Source organism: Callorhinchus milii, unplaced genomic scaffold (genome assembly GCF_018977255.1).
Source record: "Callorhinchus milii isolate IMCB2004 unplaced genomic scaffold, IMCB_Cmil_1.0 Scaffold3, whole genome shotgun sequence".
NCBI classification, from domain to species: domain Eukaryota; kingdom Metazoa; phylum Chordata; class Chondrichthyes; order Chimaeriformes; family Callorhinchidae; genus Callorhinchus; species Callorhinchus milii.
In genome coordinates this window covers 24,152,750-24,179,747 of record NW_024704744.1, presented here as the reverse complement: position 1 = coordinate 24,179,747, position 26,998 = coordinate 24,152,750, and the positions used below count along the sequence as shown (strand labels likewise).

At 40.5% G+C, this 26,998-nt stretch overlaps 1 protein-coding gene across 1 annotated transcript in view; it reads right to left on the bottom strand.

The window, feature by feature from the left end:
* Positions 1-26,998, bottom strand: part of gareml (GRB2 associated, regulator of MAPK1-like) — a 101,362-nt gene that overhangs the window by 59,700 nt on the left and 14,664 nt on the right. Inside the window, exon 2 of the mRNA XM_007900461.2 lies at positions 11,575-11,715. Coding sequence (XP_007898652.2) covers positions 11,575-11,715 — 141 coding nt within the window. The remainder of the gene's footprint in view (positions 1-11,574; positions 11,716-26,998) is intronic.

The following is a 26,998-nucleotide window of genomic DNA, read 5'->3' as shown; positions in this document are numbered from 1 at the left end:
AGACAGATAGAGAGAGGGTTGAGATGGTGGAGTTCAGGAGGGGATCTTCAGAGAGTGGCTGAAGCCTAGATCACTAATAATAGAGTAAAGAAAATACGGCAGGCCCAAGAGGAGGGGCAAGTGGCAGAGTGAGGCTGAGGATCATCAAGGTAAGGAATGAAAAGACATGAAGAGATTTATAGGTGAGAGTGACGATTTTGAAATTGATCCACAAAGAGCAGTGGAGTTTGTTGAGGGTGGGAGTAATGGGCATGTGAAGCTTTGTGTGAGTAAGGATGATGGTGGAGTTTGGGATGAGCTGGAGTATGTAAATGGTGGAGCTGGGGAGGCTGGCGAGGAAAGCATTTGAATAGTTGAGTCTGGGGGTGAGGAAGGCATGAATGAGATTTTTTGTAAAATTGGGTGTAAGATAGATATGGTGGCATGCAATATGATGAAGATGCAGAAACGCAGTCTTGGTCAGAGACCGGATGTGAACAAGGAAAGATAGCTGAGGGTCGAACTGAACGCCAAAGTTGAGAACTAGTTCATGAGTTGGAGAGAGAGGCCAGTATTCTCATTAGAAAGGAAATACTTTCTGGTGATTGTCCTTAACCTACTCTGCATGGCCTGACCTTGTGTCCTTCTGTCTTGCATGACTCAAAATTATCTTCCTGTTTGCTTCCTCTATCAAATGCAAATCAAATACAATTGAAAGGATTATTATTCCATTGTGTTAAACATTTTGCACACTTCTATAAGGTCTCTGTGAGATACTTTGGCTGTGAAGCTGAACTGCCAGTTATAGCCAGTGAGGATCCAGAGTCAGAGTGAAGGAATTAGCTTTGAATCAACAGTGTAATTTCCCCTAATTGTACTTCAGCCAACATTTTTCAATCACTTTAGGGAACAAAGTCTCTTTACTTTTAATTTAGCACAAAACAATAATGGATTGAAATACAGTATGTGTTTACAAGAAAGCAATCTTTTACATTTGAAAGTATGTTTACAATCAATATGTATCGAAGAGGATCTTTATAAATATGTAACTCCTACAGTATCAGAAAGTTGGACCATTGCAGCAAAGCAATGGTCTTAAAAAACAGCTTGGTACTTAATAAAGTTGGAGAGCTTTACAGCTTGTGCTTAAGTCCTCGGCTTTCTTTTTGATACATTCTGCTCCTGTAACCCTGTTATAATGACAAGTTGAATTGAATGGAAACTTTGCTCTAGGGTCCTGATAGTTCCAGCATTGTGGCAGGACCTCCTTGCAATGAAGTCTCTCAAAGCTGTTCGGAGCCAATAAGTAAACCAATTCTCTCCATTATGTGACACCATGCAGTCATTTATTACCTACTATTCCCCCTTGGTTTTTCTCCATCTTTGGAGAAAATGTAATTGACTCTTTATCCTGTTGCACTTTGCTCTTGTAGGTTTTCCCTCAGGAGCTCCTTCCTCTCTGTGTTTAAAAAAACATTTCTCCCTACAGGTACCTTAGCCCGACCTGCGAAACATAAACAAACAGGAGCCTGGAGCTACAATTAAGTAGAATTGAATTGTGTGGGATGACTACATGCAAAAGTGCTGGTGTTCATACATGGAGCAAGCAAAGCAATCAGTCGCTTTGAGACAGTCACACTCTCTCTCCCCTTTCACCTCTTCACTGCGAGTCAGCTGTGAGAGTAAGGGAGTCAAATCCAGTTGGTAAACTGTTGATTTATTTGGATATAAATCTGAATCAGATTGAATTGGTTGACATCACCTTTCTGAAATGGGGCAGATAAGAAAAAAAATAACCTCTCACAAATCACATCCCCGTTGCTAAGCCCCTTCCCCCTCCTGCCAGTTGACAACTCCAAGCGCGATGATTAAAACGGCAAGGCTCTATGTTTCACATTATTTATTTATTGGGAAGCTTCAATGCCAAAGTAAGCAGCACTCAGACCATTAACAGTGTTACAGTGGTTAAGTGATCTCATTCTCTCAAAGTAAACTAAAGTCAGCCCATCACCATCTGTCACTAATGAATGTGACAGAGAACGCGCTTGGGCTCTTTTATGGCTTGGATTTCACCTTTTGCCACTAAACTCTACACAGTGTTTTGACACAGTTAATATAGTCACGCCAGTTAGTTCAGATGATGTATCAATAACACATCTATGGCTCAGAAGAAATAAAAACAATTCCATTAATTTTTTTTAAGCTTTAAGATCCAGGGTAAGCATAGTTGGATAAAATACTGCGCAAAAAAAATCATTAAAAACAAAAGATATTGATGTTCCAATGTACCTGTGTTGAAATCAAATTGTTTCAAATTGAAAAAGAGAGAACTTGCATTTTTCACGCTGGAATGTCTCAAAGTGTTTTGTACAAATTACTGTCAAGTGCAGTTGCTGTTTTTGTAAGCAATCTTGAACAATTAAACACAGCGATAAGGAAAATTATTTTCTGATGAATTTTGTGTTCATCAAAATGGCTGATGTGAGTGCCGTACAGCCTCTGTACAGCCTCAATCCTTAAGCATTCCAGGTCAGGCATAGCACAGACATAGCTGAATTGGCTCCAAGGTGACTTGCCTGGCAACGGAATGTCGGAATCGAGCCAGCTCTCTGTGGCAGTCTCGGTAGTCCGGTTCCTGAGCCAGGCGGGTCCACAGTATTCCAGGGCACTGCTGATGACAGCACAGCCAGTCTGGCTCATTGGCAGGATCTGGAAGGGCAGACCAGTCACTAGGATCAGGGAGTCATCCCACTCAGCTCCTGTTAACCCTGCAAATCAAAGCCAAGCAGCAGGAAAGGTTGTCAAACAACAATATTAATGGCAAGCTATGCGGCTTTAGCTGTTTGGACTCCAGCAGCACCCCAACCCGCATTCTGGGGTTCCCAAGCCTTGGCTCTTGCACACCTATGATTACTTTCCAGAATTAGGTAAGCAGGATGCATCCCTCCAGGGGGAGAGTGCGTATTCCATTCCAACAATCTATTTCTGGGATTTTCATGTGTAGGTGTGATGCATGGAAATCTCAGTTTGGTTTGGATACTCTTAAGCATGGTGATGGGTTTCCACATGTGTCAGACACCCAGCTGGGGTGGGTGGATGTGGGGGGGGGGGAGGGAGGGGTAGAGAAAAAGTGATGAGTAAGCGGAATTTCCTTGTAGCTGAGCTGGCTCCAATTTGATGTGCTTGGAAACAGAATGTCGGAATCGAGTCAATCCTCTGTGGTGGTCTTGGTATTCGGTTTCTGACACAGGTAAGTTTGCAGTACTCCAAGTCACTGCTGGTGACAGACAGATAGACAGCCTGGCTCATCGGCAGGACTTGGATGGACAGACTTGTCACTGGGAATTATTTCCTCTCAACTCCTGTTAACCCTGCAAGGCAAAGCCCTAGTGGGTAGAATGGTCCTAACTGGACAAACAGTGGCATACCTGCCAGGCAGAACTTTCAATATGTAGCTTTAGCTGATTAGTCTCCAGCAGCACGCCAGCGCACACTTTAAGGTCTCTAAGCTTCATTCTTGCCAACCTGGATCAATGTGCTCAAAATTATGTAACTAGGTACATCCCTCTGAGGAGAGAGTGCACATTGCCTTCCAGACACTGGGAATGTTCCTTGCATTAAGTGATACTATATAATTTGTCTGGTTTACATACTCTTAAACATGGTGATGGGTTTTCATATGCATCATATCAGGCTAACTAAACCTCCCCTCCCCTAAAAAAAAACACGACTTAGCTCCAGAGGAGTTCTCTCGTGCTGTACCACTTTCCCATTTAGCCATTCAGGCTGCATTTTAATGGAGAATTTAAATGTGCATAATTCAAGGCCAGGTGCTTACTGTGGATTCCACAGATGGCTCAGTCTATTTATAGTCCAATAATAATAATAATCCATGCATTTGATGTAGCGCTTTTCACGTCTTCTAGACATCTCAAAGCGCTTCACAGAATATAATGTCAAGTGAATTGACTGTATACTTGTGGGTGAAACGCGGCAGCCAATTGTGCACAGCAGTGTCCCACAAACAATCATGGATTGAAGTAACCAATTTATTATTGTTTTTTTTCTTGAGGGATTATTATCAGGTGTCGAGTAAGGAAACTTACCCAAGGTTTTGCCCTGCCGGGAATCAAACCCAGGTCTCTCACTTGCGAGGCGAGTGCTCTAACCATTGAGCTACAGGACTCCACATATCCTTGGGAAGAATATTTCAATATCCTTCTCTAAACCTCTACCGTCAGTTACTGAGGCCCAGCTTGGTTGAACACAGTCGAGATCACAGTTCACAGCCTGCTAATTAAAGGGCAGGAAACCCCAACAGTGGCTGACCCAAGCAATCAGTCATCATAACTCTTACATTTTGTTACATATCCAGCTGGCTAACACAGTGGTTTCCATTAACAGTATCCAACCCATTCTTGTTTCTGAATTCAATAACATCCTAATAGCAGAAAAAAATCAAGGATAGATATAGGATATTGAAGTATATAGTATTACGTAAAATTCTACAGCATGGAAACAGGCCATTTGGTCCAACTGGTCACGCCAGTGTTTATATTCCACAGGTCTCTCCAACCCTCCCAATCCTCTCTATTATATTTCTCTACTCCATCTCCCGCATGTATGAAAGAAAGAAAAGGAAAAACACACAAAGCAAGCTGTTAGAGAATAAACAGATATACAGTGTGTGACTGTGAAAGAGGAGGAATCAGTGTGAGGGAAGAGAGAGATGGAAAAGAGCAAGTGAGTGTGAGAGACAGTGAGCAAGAGATAGAAAAAAATACTCACAAAGAACAAGGGAGAAAGAGAGAAAGTGAAGGACACAAAGAGAGTCAGAGATGCACAAGAACAAACCTACAAGGACGGGCTTAGAGAGCAGGTCAGAGAGAGGAAATGAGGGAGAGACAAGCAAAAATACACAGGGATAAAGAGGAGACAAACTCATTCACAAAGTTTACTTACGGTCCCTACTGATAGCTCGCTCCTGTAAACCTTTGTTCTCAGGTAACCCCCGTGGGGTGGGCCACTTTACTAGTTATTATTGTTAAAGGTAATGGAATTCTACAAGGAACATGATAGCTTCTGAAGCAGCGAGTCTCTGGTTGCTGCTTTCCCTGATTGGATAACAAAGGCTGGCAGCTCGCTCTATGGAGTAGATACTCTGATCACAAACCTATGGTTTACCACTCTGGTGACCACTAGTGCTCAAATTCAATGGATGCCTGATTAATACTACAAGATTAATATTTCCTGGAAGTGTTTGCAAAATCCAAACACTGAGTGAGCTTCCATACGGATATTTGATAACAGTATTGAAACCACCTGATTCATGATTCTTGTCGAGAGCCCAAGCTGAACTTAAATGACAAAGTTTAATGTGAGCTACTCCAGCTGTATCCCTGACAGTAAACATTCAGATGATTAATCAATGCTTCGTCCGTAAGTAAACACAACAATCTCCACTGATGTATTTTGCACGACAGTTATTACCATCCGCTGTTGGTACAGTTCAATGATTCAGAGGTAATAAGTGGGTTCAGATAAAACTTTGTTGACAATGACTCTGTTGAAATGTCAAGGTGGCAAACTAACCAACCAACCAGCCTTACAAATATGTGGGCACCGCCAGAACAACTGTGCTGTATTTGATATTCAGCATTAAAGTTGGGTTCCATTTTTCCTGAGGATCCAACCCAGTTCTTGTAAGGATATCTTTGACACTTAGCTTGGTGTCCTGTACCACTTGATATTATGCCACAGATCTGGGCCAATATGCAGTCTAATGATAATCCTTGCATATTTCAGAAGGATGCCTCAGCGTGCTTCACATGGAGTTTCTCTGTATCTGTAGGCAAATGCCTACAGGGAAGTCTTGCTGCAACTGTACAGGGCCCTGGTGAGACCGCACCTAGAGTATTGTATGTAGTTTTGGTCTCCTTATTTAAGAAAGGATGTACTCGCCTTGGAGGGGGTACAACATAGATTCACTAGGTTGGTATCTAGGATGAGGGGGATGAGTTATGAGGATAGGTTGAGCAATTTAGGCCTATATTCTCTAGAATATAGAAGAATAAGAGGTAATCTTATAGAAACCTCAAAGATTGTAAAGGGGCACGATAGAATAGATAGTGGGAGACCTTTTCCCCTGGTTGGAGAAACTATAACCAGGGGTCACAGTCTTAAAATTAGGGAGAAGCTCTTTCGCACTTAGTTGAGGAAAAACTTCTTCACTCAGAGGGTAGTGAATTTATGGAATTCTCTACCCCAAAGGGCTGTAGATGCTCAGTCCTTGAACATATTCAAGACTGAGATTGATAGATTTCTTGTGGATAAAGGGATTAAGGGATATGGGGGTAAGGCGGGTAGGTGGCGTTAGAATAGATCAGCCATGATCTTATTGAATGGCGGGGCAGGCTCGAGGGGCCGAATGGCCTACTCCTGCTCCTAATTCTTATGTTCTTATGCGACAGCTAATTTGCATATAGTTATGTGCTTCAAATAGCCATGTAGTGAATGACCAATTTTATTTGGGGGATTGTTAACAGGACACCCGGAGAAGCTTCCTTCACTTTTCAAATAGTGCCATGGGATCTTTAATGTCCATCTGAACAGGCGGACGATCCTCAATTTCATATCTCATCTGAAGTCAGCACCTCCAACAATGCAACACACCCCCAGCATTGAATTGGAGTGTCTGTCTAGAGTATATGAGGTCCCGATGTGGGGGTTGAATCCACAATCTTCTGACTCAGAGGCGAGAGTGCTACCAGCTGAGCCAGACTGACACTCAAATTTGCAATATTCGCAGCAGGTTTTGATGCACAATTGTGGCAGCGGTTTAATTTGCAACATTCATGAACTAATTGTGATTTCCAAAAAAGTGCAGAGTTAAATGTAATTAAACCACCCTGCATATATTGCAAGTTAAACGGAATTCACAACTGGTGCATCAAATCAAGGTTATGAATAGTCCCCTAGCAAATTAGGCCCCCAGTTGGGTTAGGAAACTGTTTTTGACCTGTTGTGCCAGTAAAACTGGTGTTAACTTTTTAGAGCATCACCCATAAATACCGGCTACAGACCATGGTAATAAATCAGATTTGAACCTGCAGTGGCAAACAACCATAGAGAGAATCTAGTAAACTCTGTAACTAACTAGTGACTGTGTGGCTTCACAGAGCAAACACAAAAGCAGGCAGCAATGGAATGGTACATTTACAACTGAGTTGTTCCCTCACTCATTGAAATCAATAGGGAGCACAGGTCTTTAGTATAAAGCCACTTTCTGGGTGTATTCCAAAGGAGTCAGAAAAAGCTTATTCACATGCTTATCAAAGACATTTGCTGTAAATCAAGGAGTACTTAGATCAACCACAAGCATTGCCATTCTACATCTAAAGTGTCATAAGTGAGCTCCAGTGAACTTCTCTCACTCATTGTCAACTAAAATGTATCAGGGTTGGATTAAGCCCTCTCTACCGCATCTAAACCCAGTATTTGGATTTAACAATATATTTAAAGAGGCAGCTCTTCAGAAATGGACCCTGTCAATGAGGGCACCCTTTTCCGTCACAAACAATGGACGGAAGAGCTATAAATTATTATAAGGAATTGGATGGCAATCTGAAGCACAAATGAAGCAGTGTTGCTCAAAAGCCATATTTGGTACAAAACAACCCAAGCTGCTCAAAATAGTACACTTAGAGTGGACTGCAGCTGCTGCTGAGCAACCTCCACATTGTCATACAGATTTGCTCATTGTGCTGCTGACACTATGATCACAGAGGAGGATTTAGATTTCCAGTCTGTGTAAAGATGAAAACAAAATCTTATAACAGAAGATTCAGAAATTATTCATGACTTTCGGTGTGTGTGATATTAAGTGCGCTTCTTGATTCAGGTTATCCAGAGGATTTGATTTAGTTTCTTTCCATTACTGAGGGCAGAACAATACTGGTTTAGCTTCAAATTTTCTTAGTGCAACTTTTGAGAAGATTGAAAGAAATGTTCATACTATCTTCTGAGTGTGGGCCTCCTACATAAGGCACTGAAGAAAATGTTTCCAGGGTAGATTTAACCAGCCAATGCTCAAGTTATTATTTATGACTGTAAGATGAATTGAGTTTCGTATTTATTTCTTCCTCTACTGTACTTTGAGCTGGTCTTGCTGTATATTTACCTGGCTGAAAAAACACCAAAAGCATGTCAACAATTGAACAACTTAGACCTAAGCAGGCTGAAATTCCAGCCAGTACTATGCGCAGTGACTGCCTTTAGCTGACATTGCCAAAGGCACTACATGTAGCTCAGACTGGAACTTAAGCCCAAAGTTGTGTGTACACAAGAAAATCACCATGGATATAGAGCAAAAGGCTCATTTTCATTTTGTTACTTGACTCCTTTCTCACAAGATTATAAATGGGAAGTACGGAAAAAATGACCCTTCTGGCTTTTAATTACCTTCTGCGTAAAGAAATACTTCCTGGTGTCTGTCCTTCAATTTCCTTTCGCAATCCTGAACCTGTGCCCTCTTGGCCTGCTGCCTTGGCTTATCTAAAGGGATTCTTCTGGGTTTACTTTCCACATCCCATTCAATATCTTATATGTCTCTGAAGAACCCCCTCTGAGTTATCCATTGTGATGATGGAAGAAACCTTGTTTTTCTGATCATTCCTCATCTCTCTAACCACGATGAGCTGTGATGGATAACTAGAAAACTAGGACTCACTGCTCTCTTCTACATTGCCTCTTGGGCCTTGGAAGCATTCCGGTGACCTGAACTATAATAATAATAATAATCCTTGCATTTGACATAGCGCTTTTCACGTCTTCTAGACTTCCCAAAGCGCTTCACAGAATATACTGTAAAGTGAATTGATTGTATATTTGTGGGCGAACTCGGCAGCCAATTGCGCACAGCAATGTCCCACAAACAGTCGTAGATTGAAAATGACCAATTTATTACTGTTTTGTTTTTTTGGAGGGATTATTATTAGGTGTGTGGAGTAAGGAAACTTGCCCAAGGTTTCGCTCTGTCTGGAATTGAACTCAGGTCTCTCGCTTGCAAAGCGAGTGCTCTAACCACTGAGCTACAGGACTCCACAACTATAATCGATATCCAAGTGCAGCCTAACCAGAGTACTGTAGACCTTGAAGATCACATATGGGGATCTGAATTCAACTGATTTGGTTATTGCTGCCTCACACTGTTTGGACACGTTGGGCAAAGAGTCAACGAAAATCCCTAAGATTCTTTCAACTTCCTTCTTGCAAACTTTATCCGGTAGCATGAAGTACACCTGCCTCCTCTTTTTACTTTTTAGTTGTATTTAGCTGCATGAAATTTAATTTGTTGGCTGCTTCCTTTGATTCCATTTTGGTGCCTCGCAAGCTTAACAACCTAGCAGTGAGCTGTGAATCTATATACTGATTATACTGGGAATAGAAGGGGTCCTAGTACAGTCCCAAGAGACATCCTACTCAAACTTAGTCATACAAGTCAAAGGCAACTCAAACTAAAGCTTGTCATCAAATAGAACCAAGAATGTTCACAGAGTACAATTTACCAATCGAGAAATTAACCAATGCACTATTTTTGCTTCAACTGTGGTATTCAGTTCACTTGAATTAAAATACTGTAACCATGGCTACAGATAAAGCTGAAAGACCAGCTCTCACAGTACACACCGCGAATGAGATCTGCAGTGAGATACTTTTTTTTGTTGTTGGAACTTCTTAGTTGAGCTATTTTCATTCAGGATGTAGGGATTCTGGATTCATTCGATTTATATTATTGTCCAACATGTGTGTCATGAATGAGGAATTAACTGTTAATTTGAAAAACTAGGCAGGTGATGGAAATTACAGGAAGAATTAAATTTAATGCCCTGTAGGATTTTCTTCATCCAAATCTCTCTTGTAATCTTGTGTCCTTCATACTTTTTAAATAACAGTGGAGACAATGGTTTCAATATCAGGATGGGCTTGTTAAGAATTTCAGGTTCAGATTGTATTTTGTTGTTCAGCTCCCAGTACAAATTTAAAATTTCTACTAGACAGCATAATCCAAGCCTACAATCTCATGAGTGGAACTACTAACCTGATGCTGTTGCCACACAGCTCCCCAGTAAGGAGTGTTCCACTTAACAGATAGGACAGAAAACAAGTAATCACTAAAATGCTAAGTGGCAAATCCCAAGAGCAATTTCCAGTAAATCCAACAAAAGAGATTCATTCTGACATTTTAAAAATACACAAACAAGCTATGCAATTATTGTGTTTGAGCTGTGGTGCACTGGCAGAACAGTGTGCTAATAAGCAGGCTTTCCACCTTTAGATTTCTCATTGTAAATAAATAAAAGTAGATGAAGGATATGAATAGCTCTTTGAAATGCCCTACCATGGTTTTAACCACCCCCATGTTTACTATACTGAAAGGCCTAATTTTGCAAAGAACCAGATCATTTGTTGCAGATTACTCCCACGTGTCTTCAGCGTAAAGCACATTAACATTCCATAGAAGTGGTTATGCCAATCCACTGCTCTGTACAAGACTAAGAACTTCACTGTAATTTCGTACAGGTTTCTAAGGAGACTGAACATTAGCAATTAGTTATTACTTTGCTATCCTGCTAGTTGCTGGCCCTGCATACAGAATCAAACACTGAATGGTCTTTTCTGGTTTCCACTTTCCCTTCTAAAAATACCATTACTGTCTTTGTACGAAATGTGTTCAGGACTGGGCAATAATGTGAATGGATCAGGATAATGTCTGAATATTGATTCATATCCAATTTGTAATTCTGATATTCAATTGTCCCAGAGCAAATAGTGCTCAACGGAATTTGGCAGGAAAACAGCACCATAGGTGGTACATCAGTGCCACAAAAAGCACCTAGAGCATTAAATGCATCCTCTCCATGGAAAACCATTTACATCACACTGCCTCCCAAGACCTGGACACTCAGCCAAGATCACTTCTGAACTGAGGTCTCTCAAGTCGGCATGACCTACATTAAGTTTCCTGGAGGAGATGAGTTTTACCTCCCTTTTCGAGGCACTATTTACCATTATTCCGTTCAACATGTTTTCAGCCCAATGTGTTTTTAGGTCCTCAAAAAACACTCCAGCAATAAGTAAAAAAAAATTAGTCAGGCTGAATGACGAACAGCTCTGTTCAGCTCTCCATCGCATTTTGTTTTCTGTACCTACCCTTTTTGAATTCAGCAGCTTGGAAACACTGCACCTATCAGCATGGTTAACAGATTAGTATCCATTCAGGTTAATGACAGTCACACTGGCACAGCTTCTGTTATCACCAGCAAAAAAAAAGTTTAATGGTAATTGGCTGAGAGTTTGGGAAATACAGTTGACATACTTTCCTTTTCGCCTTAAAACGAATGTGATATTTGCCTGTTCTGTACTGCCTTAAGATGCATGTGATGTTGCATTCGATTATAGTTACAATACTAGTTGGGTTGGGTTCACTAATGTAAAACTGAACTCAGCTGGCAAGCTATCCAGTTATTGAACCAGCTCATATTTTCTATCCAGACAAAAAAGAAAACTAACTTACCAGTTCAGTCACTTTCTTACCTAGATATTGCAAAGGGATGTCAATCTTCGGTCCAATCACATAGTGCCCTTCCTCCAAGCTGTGTGCAGTCACTGTAGTCCACTGCCTACATGAATGGATTAGAAGAAGGTCCTGTTCTGTCAATCCCTCTACATGCTCTCCTGGAATACAGACAAACATATTCAGGTGGATTTCCTGCAACAAATGTGCAGTGCACAAAAATATCTGCCTGATAGGATATGAATAAAAGCTAGATCTTTGCCTTTAAGTAAATAATCAGTTGCACAGTTAACAAGCCAGAATTGCACTCCATTCCAATGTCTTAAGAGGATGTTTGTGAGTTTTCTATTGACTCTTTTTACAGATCATTTAATTCATGATTGTTTATGGGTTACTGCTAGCTGGACAAGCAATGCTTGCAGGCACTGCTCTCAATGGCAAGCTATGCAGTTTTAGCAGGTTAACCTTCAGCAGCACCCAACATATTCTCTGGGGTCCTTAATCCTTGGCTCTCACCAACCTCCGCCTAATAATCCCCAGATTAAAACCTTCTTGATCACCTTCCCCCCTACCTCCTTTCGCTCAACTTCTCCACCCCCTCCCACAATTGGGATCCCAGTCAGTTGGGTGAAGTACTCTCAACAATTTTTTTCTGGTCAGACCGATGTCTGAAACACGTGGAATCCTATCACCACACTTAAGAGTGGGAATTCCCATGTCTGAAAATGGAATGAGCACTCTCTCCCTGGAGGTACACACCCTGTTTCCCTAATTTCAGAGCGTGTTCAGGGTAGTTTAAGGAGAAACAAGGTCTAGGGACTCTAGAGTGTGTGTTGGGGTACTGCTGAATTGTTGCTGTTGTCCAGGACAGTGGGAGAAACTCCCTTCTGCTTTTGAATAGTGTCATGAGACTTTATTGTCCATCTGAACAGTCAGACAGGACGTTGGTTTATCATCTCATCCGAAGGACAATGCAGTGCTCCACCAGCAAGAACTACATTGGAGTGTCAGCTTTAGACTATGAGTGCAAAGTATGTGGGTCTTTATCCCACACTTTCTGATCCAAAGGCTGCAGTGCGACCAAATGTGATAGGCTAACATCTTACCAAACTTACTAAATTCGGTGAACAATGCTTTGTTTATATCAGGAAATGTGTGACATGAATTGAACAAAGTATAAGGCCAATAAGATTTTATAGCGAAGTGGCAGATGGGACCACAACAATATTTTACATGCCCTGAGAAGCTGTATCTCTCTGAATCATACCAGTGTGCCCTGTTTTAGGTCATGAGGTAGCTCTAGTGCTCGAACAATGGTCATATTTTGGCATTGATCCAAAATGTGTGCTACAAAACACTAAAGCCTTTGTTTTAGAAATTTATTGTCTTACATCCACTACACAATCAGATTAAAATGTGATGAAAATAATTCAAATTAACATCTATTCTGCATCTCAAAAAACACAAACATTTACCAATCAGGGGTAAATTGACAGTGAGCTCATTTGATTTGTCATAAATCACTAAATTTTCACTGATCTTAACAGTGTGGTTTTAGGAACAGTAAAAAAAAGGTCCACAGTCAGCATGGCCTGACTCATTTCCACATGTACTAACCAGCATGAAGCCTTCATTACATTAACAGAGTCTCAACCTCGAGATGCTAGTCCCAAAGCTGGATATTTATCATGGTTTTAGTCTTAAGAAGATTTGGGGAGAAATTCTATCCAAGTCTAGACTTACCCTATTTATGCAGTATTTAGAGACTCCAAATTAAAATTAAATTATAAGAACTTTCAAAAATTCTGCTTGATCTTAAATTTTAAGACAATTGGAGAGAAATTCCATCTAGGTCTTGTTTACTCTATCTTCTTAACATTTCAGTGCATCCAGAATTTGGCAGTTTTTAAAATATATTTTTTGATTTTTTAGATCTTTTAAGATCTGCAGGAAAAAAATCGTTAAAAATTAAGGTTGAATTCAACAATTTGCCAAATTCAAATGCTACATAGAGAAATCTAGGCTCTGGTATAATTTCTCCCACAAATGTTCTTCAGACTAAGATAAATTCCCAGGCTCAAGATTGGCATCCCAAGGATGAGGCTCTCTCATGAGACACTGCCTTTCAAGGGCTATTAATCTAGTTCATGCAGACTTCTTCTTGGTTAGTGCATGTGGAAACTCATCAGGCTATGCAGATTATTAACCCTTCCCCCTCACCACCACTAAAAAATGCCTCTAAAATCTAGTTGTGGCTTCTAATCTAAGTTTGACATTGACCTGTTGCTGCCAGTGCACAAATGAGATTGTCTAAGAGACAGTGAGCAGAGCTTCAGCACTTACTGCATCACTACAGTAGTTAACTAAAATAGAGCAACGTAGAAAAAACATTCATGAAGTGCACACCGCCTTTCAAAGCATTTTTCTCTCTTTCTCTGTCATAAGCAAAATCTTGTTCCAAGTTGTTCCTCTACATTCTACTGAACTAAAGACTGCACAGATACCAAGTAGGGTTTGATGTTTTCTCAGATGCCATGATGTTCAATGTATTATCTCTGCCACCACCAACTTAAAGAAGAAGTGCTCTGTTGATGGGCACACGGTTGTGGACTTAGCTGCCAATAATGAATGTGGGCATACTCAGGCCCATTTGGGGCTTGTAGACCAGCAGCTCAATATTTAAAAATTCATGGTCAGGGACTAAAGAGCTGTAAAAAAAAATGTAGAACAGGGAAAATCCATCATATTTCTCAATATCTGAAGTACAGGCCCCATTTATATGGGTTTTATTTATCATTAGGACTTGGATTCATAGTCTAAGATGGCATTCCAGTGCATAGAATTACATTACATGGAATTAATTAACTGAATTAAAAGAGCATCAAAACAGGCCATTTAGCTCAGCTAGTCCATGCCAGTATTTATAATCTGCAATAGCTTCCACCCTCCATCACAAGATCAGTTTGGATGAAGAATGTCCTTCAGCCCATCTGATCTCATCCTTCCAGAATACCCACCCTGACATCCTCTTATCACAGCATCAATTTGTTTTCTAAACCGTTCCTGGCAACCTTATTATCTTCTAGGCAAAGAAAAACGATCCAGTGATTCACAAGGGTGATCCCAGAACTGAGAGGTTAACCTATCAGGAAAGGCTGAACATTCTTGGACTCTTTTTTCTTGAAAAGAGGAGGGTAAGGGGTGACCTGATAGAGGTCTTTAAAATGACAAAAGGTTTTCATAGGGTATACATAGGGAAGATGTTTCCACTTTAGGGGGAGACGAAAATCAGGGGCCATCAATATAAAATAGTTACAAATAGATCAAATAGGTAAGTTAGAAGAAATTTCTTCACACAGAGAGTAGTGGGAATGTGGAACTTGCTACCACAAGGAGTTGTTGAGGGAAATAGCATATATGTATTTGAGGGAAAACTAGATAAGTACATGAGGGAGAAAGGAATAGAAAGTTATGCTTGAAAGCTTAGTTGAGAAAAGGCAGGAGGAGACTCATGTGGAGCATAAACACCGGCATAGACTAGTTGGGCTGAATGGTTTGTTTCTGCACTGTAAATTCTATTCTATTCTAATGGTGTGTCCTGAAATTGTCCTTTGTAGCTCTAAACCTATGTCCTCTTCTTCTACTTTCTTATGCATCCTAGTGTATTATTCTTTGGTTTAATTTTTTAATCCCATTTACAATTTTATACACTTCTATGCGAACCCTCTGAGTCATCTTCTCTCAAGACTGACGAGCCCTAACTTGTCCAATTTGTTTCTCTTTGTTTCTCATACTTCACTCCTCTAACACTGGGGATTATTCTTGTTGCTCTCCCCTGCACTGTCTCTAGGTCTGAGTTGCTATCTTATGTTTCGGTTGCTAGAATTATATGCATTACTCTAGATGTGATCTGACCAGAGCTCCATACAGCCTAAATATGACATCTGGGATCTGTACTCAACTGATTTCGCAATATAGCCCAGTAGCCAGTTTACCTTATCTCCCTACCCTCATCTATTCCCTTCTCTCTCTTGTATTCACTGAGTGGAGTCCTGGGAGAGTGTTACACCATTGGATGCATTATTTTTTAGATGAGAAGTTAAGCCAAGGCATGATCTACCTGTGAAGCACTTTGAGACATACAACAACAACAAAATTGCATTTGTATAATGCCTTTCACGTCAGGAGGATATCCCAAGGTGCTGAAATAATAACAATACTCATATTTGCTAATGCACCTTTCACATCAGGATGTCTCAAAGTGCTTCACAGCATATAATGTCAATTATAGTGGCTACATTTTTTGGGGTGAATGCAGCAGCCAATTTGCCCATAGTAATATACTATAAACAGCTATGAAATGAATGACCAATGTTATCTGGGGATTCGTTGGTCAAAAGAGCAGAAACTCTCTTCTCTTTGTGAATCGTGCCATGGGATCTGCTTAATAATAAACAGGATACATCAAATATTATTAAATATAGAAATATAAAGTAAATGCACATTAGGAAGTGTCAGCCTCAGCAAAATTGCTCATACTCTCACAAATAATCAACTGCAGCATTACATAATTCGAAAAGAGAAGGGAGTTTCCCCCTCCAGGTTTCCTGGCCAATTATTCCCCAAATTAAATTGGTCACTCATTCCATGGTTGTTTGTGGGACATTAATGTGTGCAACTGTCTGCTGTGTTTTGCTTATAAAATACTCAGTCAAACCACTTTACAGTATATTCTGTGAAATGCTTTGAGATGTCTCAACGGCATGATAAGGTGCTATGTCAAATACTAGGATTATTATTATTATAAAACGAAAGTGGTTTCTATGAGCAGAACTGAGCATCAGTTTGATAATGATATTCTGCATGTAGGAAGACAGTGCACATTCCACTCCAAGCGCTTCTGTTTGCTTTGTGTTTGACACATGCTTCTGCATGTGTCAAACACAAACTAAAAATCATGCAGTTTACAGGTGTTCTCAGATTTTATCTCTGGTGAGAAGTTGAGAATCTTTTTGCATTAGAATTTAATCTTCCCTTTGGCTGGCATCCACTGAAGTATTCCTGTCTTGGAACTAATACCTTGGCATGCATTTGATTAAGCCACAACTGTCAGCCAGTGCCAATGCTTAGCCATTTCAATAGAATATGGCAATTCATTGGGAGTGGTACATATTATTGGTGGGGGTGGGGGAGGTTGTTTTAAAGTACAAGTAGCTTAATGTTAAAATGTAACAATAAACAAAATTTAGACAGCTTAAGTGGGTTGAGAAAAATATGGTCAAAGATTTTGTTTTTTAAAAAAAATTCCACAGGTTTAGCAGAAGCAGCAGAGCCATCAGAGCAAAGTGATGCTCTATGTGTTCAAGCTCCGCAAACCTATCACCCCATCCTCGCCTGGCTTCACTGACTTCCTATCTCCCAGAGGATCAACACCAACAACTTGCACTTATATAGCGGCCTCCATGCAGGGTAGCATCTCAGAGCACTTAATAGTGGCGGAGCCTGACTCCGAACCGCTGGGGTGAAGGGTGACCGTAAGCACGGTCGAAGAGGAAGGTTTTGGGGCATAGTGGCTGAAAGCGCGACCTCTGATGGTGGGGCGGAGAATGTGGGGGACGAGCAGGAGGCCGGTACTAGTAAAGCAGAGGCGTCGGGTGGTGGATTGGGAGGTGAGGAGGTCACAGAGGTAGGGAGTGCCATGACGTGAATGGATTTGAAGACGAGTGTGAAGATCTTGAAGTCGATCCATTTAGTGATAGGCAGGCAGTGTAGCCTGGCCAGAACTGGCGAGATGTGGGTACGGAGTTTGGTCCAGATCGGTATGTGGGCGGAAGAGTTCTGAATGAACTGGATCTTTTGAATGGTGGAGCTTAGGGAGATCGGCCAGGAGTGCGTTTGAGTAATCAAATCGATTGAGTTCAAGATTCTCATCCTCACATTCAAAGCCCTCCCTGGTCTTTTCCCACCCTACCTCTGTGACCTTCTGAAACCTTAGCAACCCACCCACTACCTCTGCTCGGCAGGAATCGGCCTGCTTCATATCCCCTGCCCCACCATTGTCTATCAGGCCTTCACCATTTTTTCCTCATTCTTGCAACTCCACAGTTCTTTCCCTCGCACTTTCCCTAACCTCATTCAAGGCCCCACCCCTCCCCAATCTAATCCCAATTTGGGTGCAGACCATTGACTATCCTGTACCTTAGAACATCCTCCCAATGCGAATGCAACTTGTTGTTGTTTGTTAGTGCACTGTCTTTTTGGGGTGGTTTCAAATCCAGGGCCTACATGACTCAGAGGAGGGTAAAGATTTCGATGGCACTAGTTTTAACAAGTAAAGCCCAGTATATTGGACAATATATCCCCAAGAAAACCATTCTAGAATCTATCTTCCATGAGAGAACCAACCTCAGGAATTTCCATTATCTTTTCAGGAATATAATCTCAGGAATTCCATGTAATCTCGGAAATTTCCATGTAATGTTGGGAATTTTCATGTGTAGATGGGATGTATCAAACTCCCTGTTCAGTTGGATCCTCCATGTCAGACACCCGACTGGCCAAATAATATCAGGAAAACAATGTTACAGCCATAAAACATTACAGCACAGAAGGACCACCATGTCTATGCTGGCTCTTTTAAAGAACAATCCGTTCAGTCCATTTATATGCCTTTCCCCATAGCTCTGTAGATTACTTCTTTTTAGATATCTATCTAGTTCCCCTTTGAAAGCTAAATGAAATGCAGTTTGTGAATGCGTTATTCTGATTGAACATTGTCAAATACAGAGACCTAGGGTGTTGGAAGTATAATGTGCAATTCCCTAAAATATTAAGAATGGGTTTACACTTTGGGTTTCCCACTTTGTTGAAGTATTGAGCTTCAGTGGAGGGATATCGAGTGGCTGCCAAGGGGAAATCAGAGGCCAAGTCAACATTAGACTCTCTCACACCTCCAGTAGCTCGCTCAAGAGCTCCATTGGTAGGAACCTGGGAGCATCTTCTGTGTAGCAGTATATGCCGGGTCATAGGAGATTTATGTAAGGGAGGGAAACAGTACAGAATAGAGGGATGAGTGTATTCACTAAAGACACCAAACTACAAATAAGTACACTATGGATCCACAATATATCAGAACGTCAGGCCTTCCTAATCATGACTACCTACACATATTTGTGTACAGCATGCAGTACATGTACACTGAAAGCAATGTCTTGTCGAGACGCTGAACCTATTTATCTGGTCAAACAACTGATTAATTAATAATCATGATTCCATATCCAATAAGTCAGAGATGAACAAGCTGTCTTTTGATTTCTTTATAGAATTTAGTCCAACTTATCAAAGCATATCATGATGATGGCTATTGTGCATTCAGAATGATGAGAAGGTATGATTTACTATGCTTCATTTAGATCTGCTCATGAATGAGTGTTACACCTTATCATTTGGCAATGCTGTTATGTACAGAAACAAACAGCCAAAATCAATGTTCACCCTGTGCCATGCAGCAATCAGTCTAATCCAGGAGACTGCCACAAGCAGCAACTACAGGGCTCTTTTTTAGTCTTGGACTGCCCTATACCCTCCACCCACTGCATTTCAAACTACTGGAAGTCCCAAACAGGCAACAGCAGACTTATTAGAAGAAAAAAGTTGAAGTTATATAAAGCATTTCATCAAGTTTCATCTCAAAGTGCTTTGCAGTAATTACAATGAACAAGCTATCTTTTGATTTGATATTCCATTATAACATGCTGTTTTATAGTGCAAATTCAGTTTAATGTGGTTACAGTGTGGACCTCAATCCCTGTGCTTGTGATTGAGAGCCACGCAGCCAGGCCGCTCACTTCCTGCACATCAGTTGGCTTTCGCGCTAAAATGACCGCCTTCTGAGTCATCAGGTCACTGCTGATATCACTTCCTATTTGTTCCACATAGTAAAGGAGGAAGTCAGCACTGAGCCGATGAGCGGACATCGGCCATTTTAACTTCCTGCATTGGAAAAGAGACCCAAAAAAGGCCAATTCAGGGAATAAACGATATACCTAAAAGATTCATCCCTGACTCTCAAGGGCATTCTCGTGAGCTTCTTGATAGACTGAGCCATAATTAACATGAGAGCATTCCTCAATCCTTTATCCTGTTACCCTGCTGTTAGTAACAACAATAAGCCTTGCATTTGATGTTACACCTTTCACATTAGGAGGATGTCCCAAGGCACTGCATAGGATTTAATATAAAGTGCAGTGAATGTGTGTTTTGTTGACAAAACACACAGCAATACTCTGAATCGTCAAAACAAACAATTGTTATCAAAGGTCACCCTGTGCTGTGCAGCTATCATTCCATTCAGTCCACAATGAATTCTGTCCAGATTTCCCTAGAATGTACTGTTCTTATCAGAGCCTTATCGAGTGCTCTTGTCTTATGTAGGCTGTACCGGAGGGTTTCCCTCTTTAAGTCACAGGAGCTTTTACCACTGGCTACAACGCAGTGATGCTACTAAAGCGAACCATAGACCCTAATGAGACTTTAAATGAAAAAAGAACTACCAATAAGCCTTTATATACACTGCCTACAGGAAACAGTCAAGGCCAGCAGACATACTCTCTGAGGAAGTCTTTAACAGGTCAATAACAATGTCTGACCCTGTGTTCCATGGAGAAGCCATTTAACTAATGATTACTCTGTTAAACATGAAAGGGGTCAGAACTTCAGTGACGGCACTTCCTCCTGCACTACCACTCTCCAGTCATTAGTTCTCTAACCCATCACCCATAATTATGCCATTAAGCTAATAAATAGCTATTCGGGAAATCATCCAAATTAACTAAATACGTTTGCAGTAAATTCAGGTAAATCGGGGCAAGCTGAATACCAGCTTTTTATTTAAATTAAGGTTCTATCTGCCGATGCTGTGAAAATGTAACTAATGATATAGAACATCAATTCTGGGATGGAACAAATGAAGTAAAACAAGCACGTGTGTGCATGGTGTGAGAAAGGAAGAGAAGAGAAATTCAATTAAACAAGTAATATCTATAGCAGACGGATTATGGATATTAAAAACAAAAGCAACTATTTACATTAGTCTTTCATGTTGGGAGGTGTCAAAGCACTTTGCACAGCTGACTTGAGCCGGGGTGGGGGGTAGAAGTTGGCTAAAAGAGCAGTTGAAAGGATAGGTATCAAGTAAAGGAGAGAGGGGTAAAGAACAGGGACTCTGGGATGGAATTCAAGAGACCAGGGCACAATGGCTGAGGTGGGACACTAAAGGTGGGACAGATCAGGTGGGGGAATTGAAAGTATTTGCTAAGAGGTCAGTTGGGGCTGAAAAAGTGTTTGAATGGTGCCAGACGACTGGAGGGTTCCAAATGTTACTCCCCTGCACAAAAAGGAGCAGAAGGATAAACCAGGGAACTACAGGCCAGTCAGCCTAATATCAGTAGTGGGGAAACTTTTAGAAACTATAATCTGGGACAAAATAAATTTTCACTTAGAAAAATATTGGTTGATAGAGGACAGCCAACACGGATTTGTTAAAGCAAATCATGTCTAACAAACCTGATAGAGTTTTTGATGAAGGTGGAATAAGGTAGTGTAGTTGATGTAGTTTATATGGATTTTCTAAAGGTGTTTGATAAAGTGCCACATGAGAGACTTCTAAGCAAAATAGTATCCTACAGTATTACAGGGACAGTGGCAGCAGATACAGAACTGGCTGGGAGACAGAAAGCAGAAAGTGGTGGTGAATGGTTGTTTTTCTGACTGAAGGAAAGTGTGCAGTAGTATCGCCCAGGGGTCAGTATTGGGACCACTGCTATTTTTGATTTATATAAATGACCTGGACTTGGGTATAGGGAGTACAATTTCCAAGTTTGCAGATGATACTAAGCTAGGAAACGTAGTAAACAGTGAGGAGACATAAGGGACATAGACAGACTGCAAGGGATATAGACAGACTGGAAAATGGGAAGACACGTGGCAGATGAAGTTTAATGTGGAGAAATCCGAAGTCATGCATTTTGGGAGGAAGAATGAGGAGAGGCAATATAAGCTGATGGTACAATCTTAAAGGGGGTGAAGGACAGAGAGACCTGGGGTTCATATAAGTACATCTTTGAAGGTGGCAGGACAGGTAGATAAAGCTGTTTAAAAAGCATACAGGACACTAGGCTTTATAAACAGGGGCACAGAATACAAAAGTCAGGAAGTTATGATGAACCTTTATAAAACACTGGTTAGGCCTCAGTACTAGAGTACTGTGTTCAGTTCTGGGCCCCACACTTTAAGAAGGATGTCAAGGCATTGGAGAGGGTGTAAAGCAAATTTACCAGGATGGTACCAGGAATGAGGGTCTTCAGTTATTAGAAGAGGCTAGAGAAGCCAGGATTATTCTCCTTGGGCAGAGAAGGTTAAGAAGAGACTGAATAGAAGTTTTCAAAATTATGAGAGGATTCGATAAGGGTGAACGAGGAGAAACTATTTCCACTCGTGGGTGGGTTGGTAACCCAAGGTCACCGATTTAAAATAGTTGTTAAAAGAAACAGAGGGGAGATGAGGAGAAATTTTTTCACACAGCGAGTTGTTTAGATCTGGAATACATTGCCTGAAAGGGTGGTGGAAGCCAATTCAATTGTAGGGTTATGGGCAAAGAGCGAGGGAGTGGGATTGAATTGGATAGCTCTTAAGAGCTGGCACAGACACGATGGGCCAAATGGCCTCCTTCTGTGCTGTAAAATTCTATGATTCTATGAATTGAAAAGACATGATGTAAATGACTGATTCCAAGAACGAGCCTTTTGGGGCCGAAAGTATATCTTATGCAGGAAACTCCATATAGGTCATATTAAGTCTGAGTGATCTCGAGTCAGAACCCAATTCTCAGGAGTTAAAATGTCTACATAAGGTGCGTACATTACCCCTGCATGAAACACACTATGTCCTGAGGCACATGTTTCATTATTTGATTGTTATTTCCCAGTTCAAGTGTTTTTTCAATGCCAATAAAATTTTTGGATCCCTTACTCTTTTGGGCCTTTCAAAACTACCATTACTTTGTAAGTATTCTCAGTGTGAATCTTGTGAGCAAAACTGCATTTAGCAAGTATAATTACGTTTTTTTTAAACAGTGAAATGAATGGTATTGGCATGTGCAGTGTTGAGCACAGAGGTGCTTTAATACATTGTGGCACGTATTGCCAGGATATGGCAAGACAGATCTATGATTTCCTACACTGCAATAAAAAAGGGATAATAATTGTGGTATTCTTTATGTATTCCTTAAATTAGCACTGGTGTTATTTAAGGAATAATGCAAATTTTACTCCAATGTCCTAAACATTCAGGAGAAATATATTTTAAAAATCTCATAAAAAATAAAAATATTTTAAAAAATCTAATAATAATTCTTGCATTTGATATAAAGCCCATCATGCTGAAACATCTCAGAGGGCTTTATTGGTAATTTTTGATAAGCGTAGTGATCATATATTTATAAATAAACACAGCAACTAATTTGTGTATAAGAAGGTTCCATGAAAAGTCTACAAATACACAGTCATTTAACTTTATAGAAATTTTGTGAAGCCCTTTGAGACATTTGATATTAAAGATACTATATTAAATCAAGGATGGTGATGATTGTTAAGATCATATCTGCCTTCATCCAATATCCATACATGCAAATTTTTCCTAGCTGGGTTCCCTGACTAATATTTCCCCTCTCTGGCCAAGGAATACTGATGCCAACTGTAACACTTGTACTCTCATCCTGGCTAAGCAGATTCTATTTTTTATTCGTCTGTGAGCCAAAATGATTTCACGTCAGACAGAAATCATTATTCAAAATTTCTGTCACTCAGAGACAATTCAGTAAACAATTGCATGGAACTGATGCATTTCACATAGGACATAGTTGCATTTCATATAGTCTGCAGAAGTAGAAAGGGGCTTTTTGTGTACATTTAACTCGACGATGTTTTGAAATCTAGGTCAACTAATAGGATTTCTTCCCTTTCACTTCAGTCCATAGTCAATTTCAGAAACTTCTGACAAACAATACAATTCTGCCCTAATCAGCAAACCATAACAACAGTGCTTATTGATGTTCATCAACATTATATCAGCTCTGAGAAATAGCAGCTTTACCAAACTCTCAAATCAATGCTCTGGCATTAACTAATATACAGCTGTACGGTACTTTGTAAGCACCTTGGGCTGTCTTCCTGACGTGAAAGGCATTTTATCAATGCAAATTTGTATTGTTGTTGTGAAATCTGGGGAGTGGGGACACTCAGAATGTTAAGAATGGCAGTACAATATTAAAACAGGAAACACTCAAGTGGGTATGCAATTCCCCCATCAGTGAGCGGATCAGTGCATCCTGGGTATGCTTTACTGAGGTTGTCAAATGGGACTGTGTATTCACTGTACGCCAATTCCCTGGCAGCTGAGCTGCTCAGTGCATCCCTGTTGTGCAATTTCCCTGCCAGTCGTGGATCTTCCAGAACAAGAAGCCCCCTGCACTGATTCATTCCTTTCAGCCAAAACACAGAATGTCGCAAGTTTATTTCCAAGGAAACCCAAGCCAGCGATGCTTCCATTGATACAAAAAAAAGGAAGCTACAAAGCAGATTGGCCACCAAGAGGAAACTGACCCTTTTTATTTACTTGTTTTTTTTATTTTGATTGTATTTTGGTCATGGGGTGTTGCTTTATTTTATTATGTAAATTACGCTCTCTCAGCTAAGAGGCGGGTTTATCCTCTGTTCAAAATCCGTGCTGATTCATATCACTGTTTATTCTGATTCAACCGTTCCCTCTAGCTTGGTGCCATTTGTAAATTTAACGATTACATTACACTAAGCCTACGACACAATGTACAATGAATTTCACTATGTAAAACAGCTTAAATCCAGTTCATCTTGTGTGTGGACCAGCAATGTTAATTCGTCACAAGCCTGGCATTAAATTGATGATCTCAAACCTCTCCCAATAGCCTAGTGATTAAATGCACCCCTCCCACCCTCCCCCAGTCATATGGTTTCTGATCTAAACCATATAGACCGTGGAGGGATTTAAAAGTGTCAATGAGGATTTTGAACTCGATCCTCTGGGGGATGGGGAGGCAGTGGAATGAAAATGAACTGAGAGAGATAAGGTGCAATAACAACAAATTACATTTATATAACACCTTTCATGTCAGAAGGATGGGAGACATGAAGCAGGCCAGTGCCCATCGAACAGAGGGAGTGATAAGGTTGGTTTGGTATTAAGAGGTCACCGAGGGAGGGAGTAACATGGTTGTGGAGGGTTTTAAAGGTGAGGATTGCACTAAGCAGAGTGCAGCTAGAGACAATTGTAAAATGGATTAGTGTCCCAAAGGATTTCTAAAAGTACAGGAAAACTTGGGAGAAAATGACACTGGGTGCCACTCAGCAATAAACCTCTCACTGCCCAATGTGGCCACCAGGAAGCTGTACAACAATTTTAAGCCACCTCAATGCCATTCAGTTGTGCTTCACAATAGCCTTGAAATTAATGGTGCAGTGCTCAGACACAAAGCAGGGAGCACCAATCCTCCATCTCATGTGGGGCCAATTGGGATAAAACAGTTTCACTACTGTTTCTAAAGCAGCTCCCAGCTAGTGATTGCAGAGTGATGCCAATTGTGAGAGCTGACAGTGGACAAACATCTGGCCTTGTGCACAAGGCCTATAAGCCTGTCATCACCCTCGCCCACCCTACATACAATTTGTAGAGAGCAGCAATGATGGGTTATGCCACCAGCAGCTATTATTTCATTCCAAACAAAACAAACTCATAAACAATTGTATTAGGGCAAAAAAAAAGTCATAAGGGAACATGAAAACCTAACTATTAGGATCTGGCTACCTTCCTTTGGCAGCTCATCCTTAATACACATAATAATAATAATCCTTGCCTTTGATACAGCACCTTATCACGTCTTCAAAATGTCTCAAAGCGCTTCACAGAATATACTGTAAAGTGAATTTACCGTATATTTTTGTGGGCGAAATGCATTGCACTTTTATTACACATTGTTATGACCTTCAAACCATAGGATATTTTCACTCTGTAATTTATTCATCATGTTCAACGTAAAAACAGCTAGTCAGTGTTTGTTATGTTTGTTATGTGCTGTACTACAAGGGTCCTTCAGGAAAATGATTGAACAAATGTATTCCTCCAGGAACATTCCTGCGGCTCAGTACAAAATAGATAATAATATTATTGTGTTCTAGGTACAATTAAAGTGATGTTCCAATCAATCTCCAAATTATATTTTACCACTGGAGAGTCAAAATGTGTGACTGTATGACAACTGATGATCTGAGAAATGTCAAACATACAAACAGGCAAATCATAGAATTCCTGTGGGAAATGCATCTTCCAGGAACTGTTGTTCATATGAGACAAACAATTGAAGGTTTAGAAAGTCAAAAGCATTCCAAATAGTAGGTATGATTGAAAAGCTCTCGAAAGGGATTAGCACAGCGAAATGCAGGAGTGCTAGAAAAAGCACTACAAGCCATACAGAGCACCCCATATGCATCACACCAGCTGTTAAGACCTTGATTCTGATGTGATAACTGGTGGGATTAGAGGTCTTGTGAATTAGTCTGACAAACATGGAGCTTCTGCACAAAATGCACTTTACACCCCAATATACTTTTTCCAGATCTCAAACCTTTCACGTTACGATTTTCCCCATTCAAGCTCAGAGACCCTATCCTGTTTGAAGGGCACTAAGTAAATGCAAGTGGCTGTTTTGCATTATCTTCTGACCAAGAAAATATCCTTTTGTACTTTTGAAACAAATAACTCACCAAGGGGAGAGTTGTCATTCCTACCCAATGCTTTTCTAACACGTCACTCCCTCTGCTCATTCAGCATCAAGAACTCTCAGGTCAGATACTCTCAGGTCAGGCATCGATCAAATGTTTAGGGAAAAATCTCTTTGAACGCTGAACATCTTCTTTCTATTTGCAATTTAATCAATCAGCAGGTACCATCAGGAATTTTTTTAAAAGTACCTATAATTACGAGAGTTACAGATGTCAGAGCTCCGAGACCTTATCCTGGTTAAAGGATGCAAGTTGTCGTTGAAACATGTTCAGTATAATCTCAGTCGGAACTTTCATCCATTTATCATCAGTTCATCACTTTCTATGTCCTAATGGTAGATCAGTTTTCATTCCACTTAAAATGACATTAACTCCATGATCCGTAAGCTTCCTTTAAAAGTCACACATGGAATTTTATTAACTCCTTTCAAAAATCCACAGCGAGTTACATACACTGGGTAATTCTGATCCACCAGTTCAGTTACTTTGTGAAAGATTTGTGGCAGATTAATGAGGCATGAACTGTTGTTTTTAAATGCATGCCGACTACTTATGACCTCTCTACTCTTGTTGA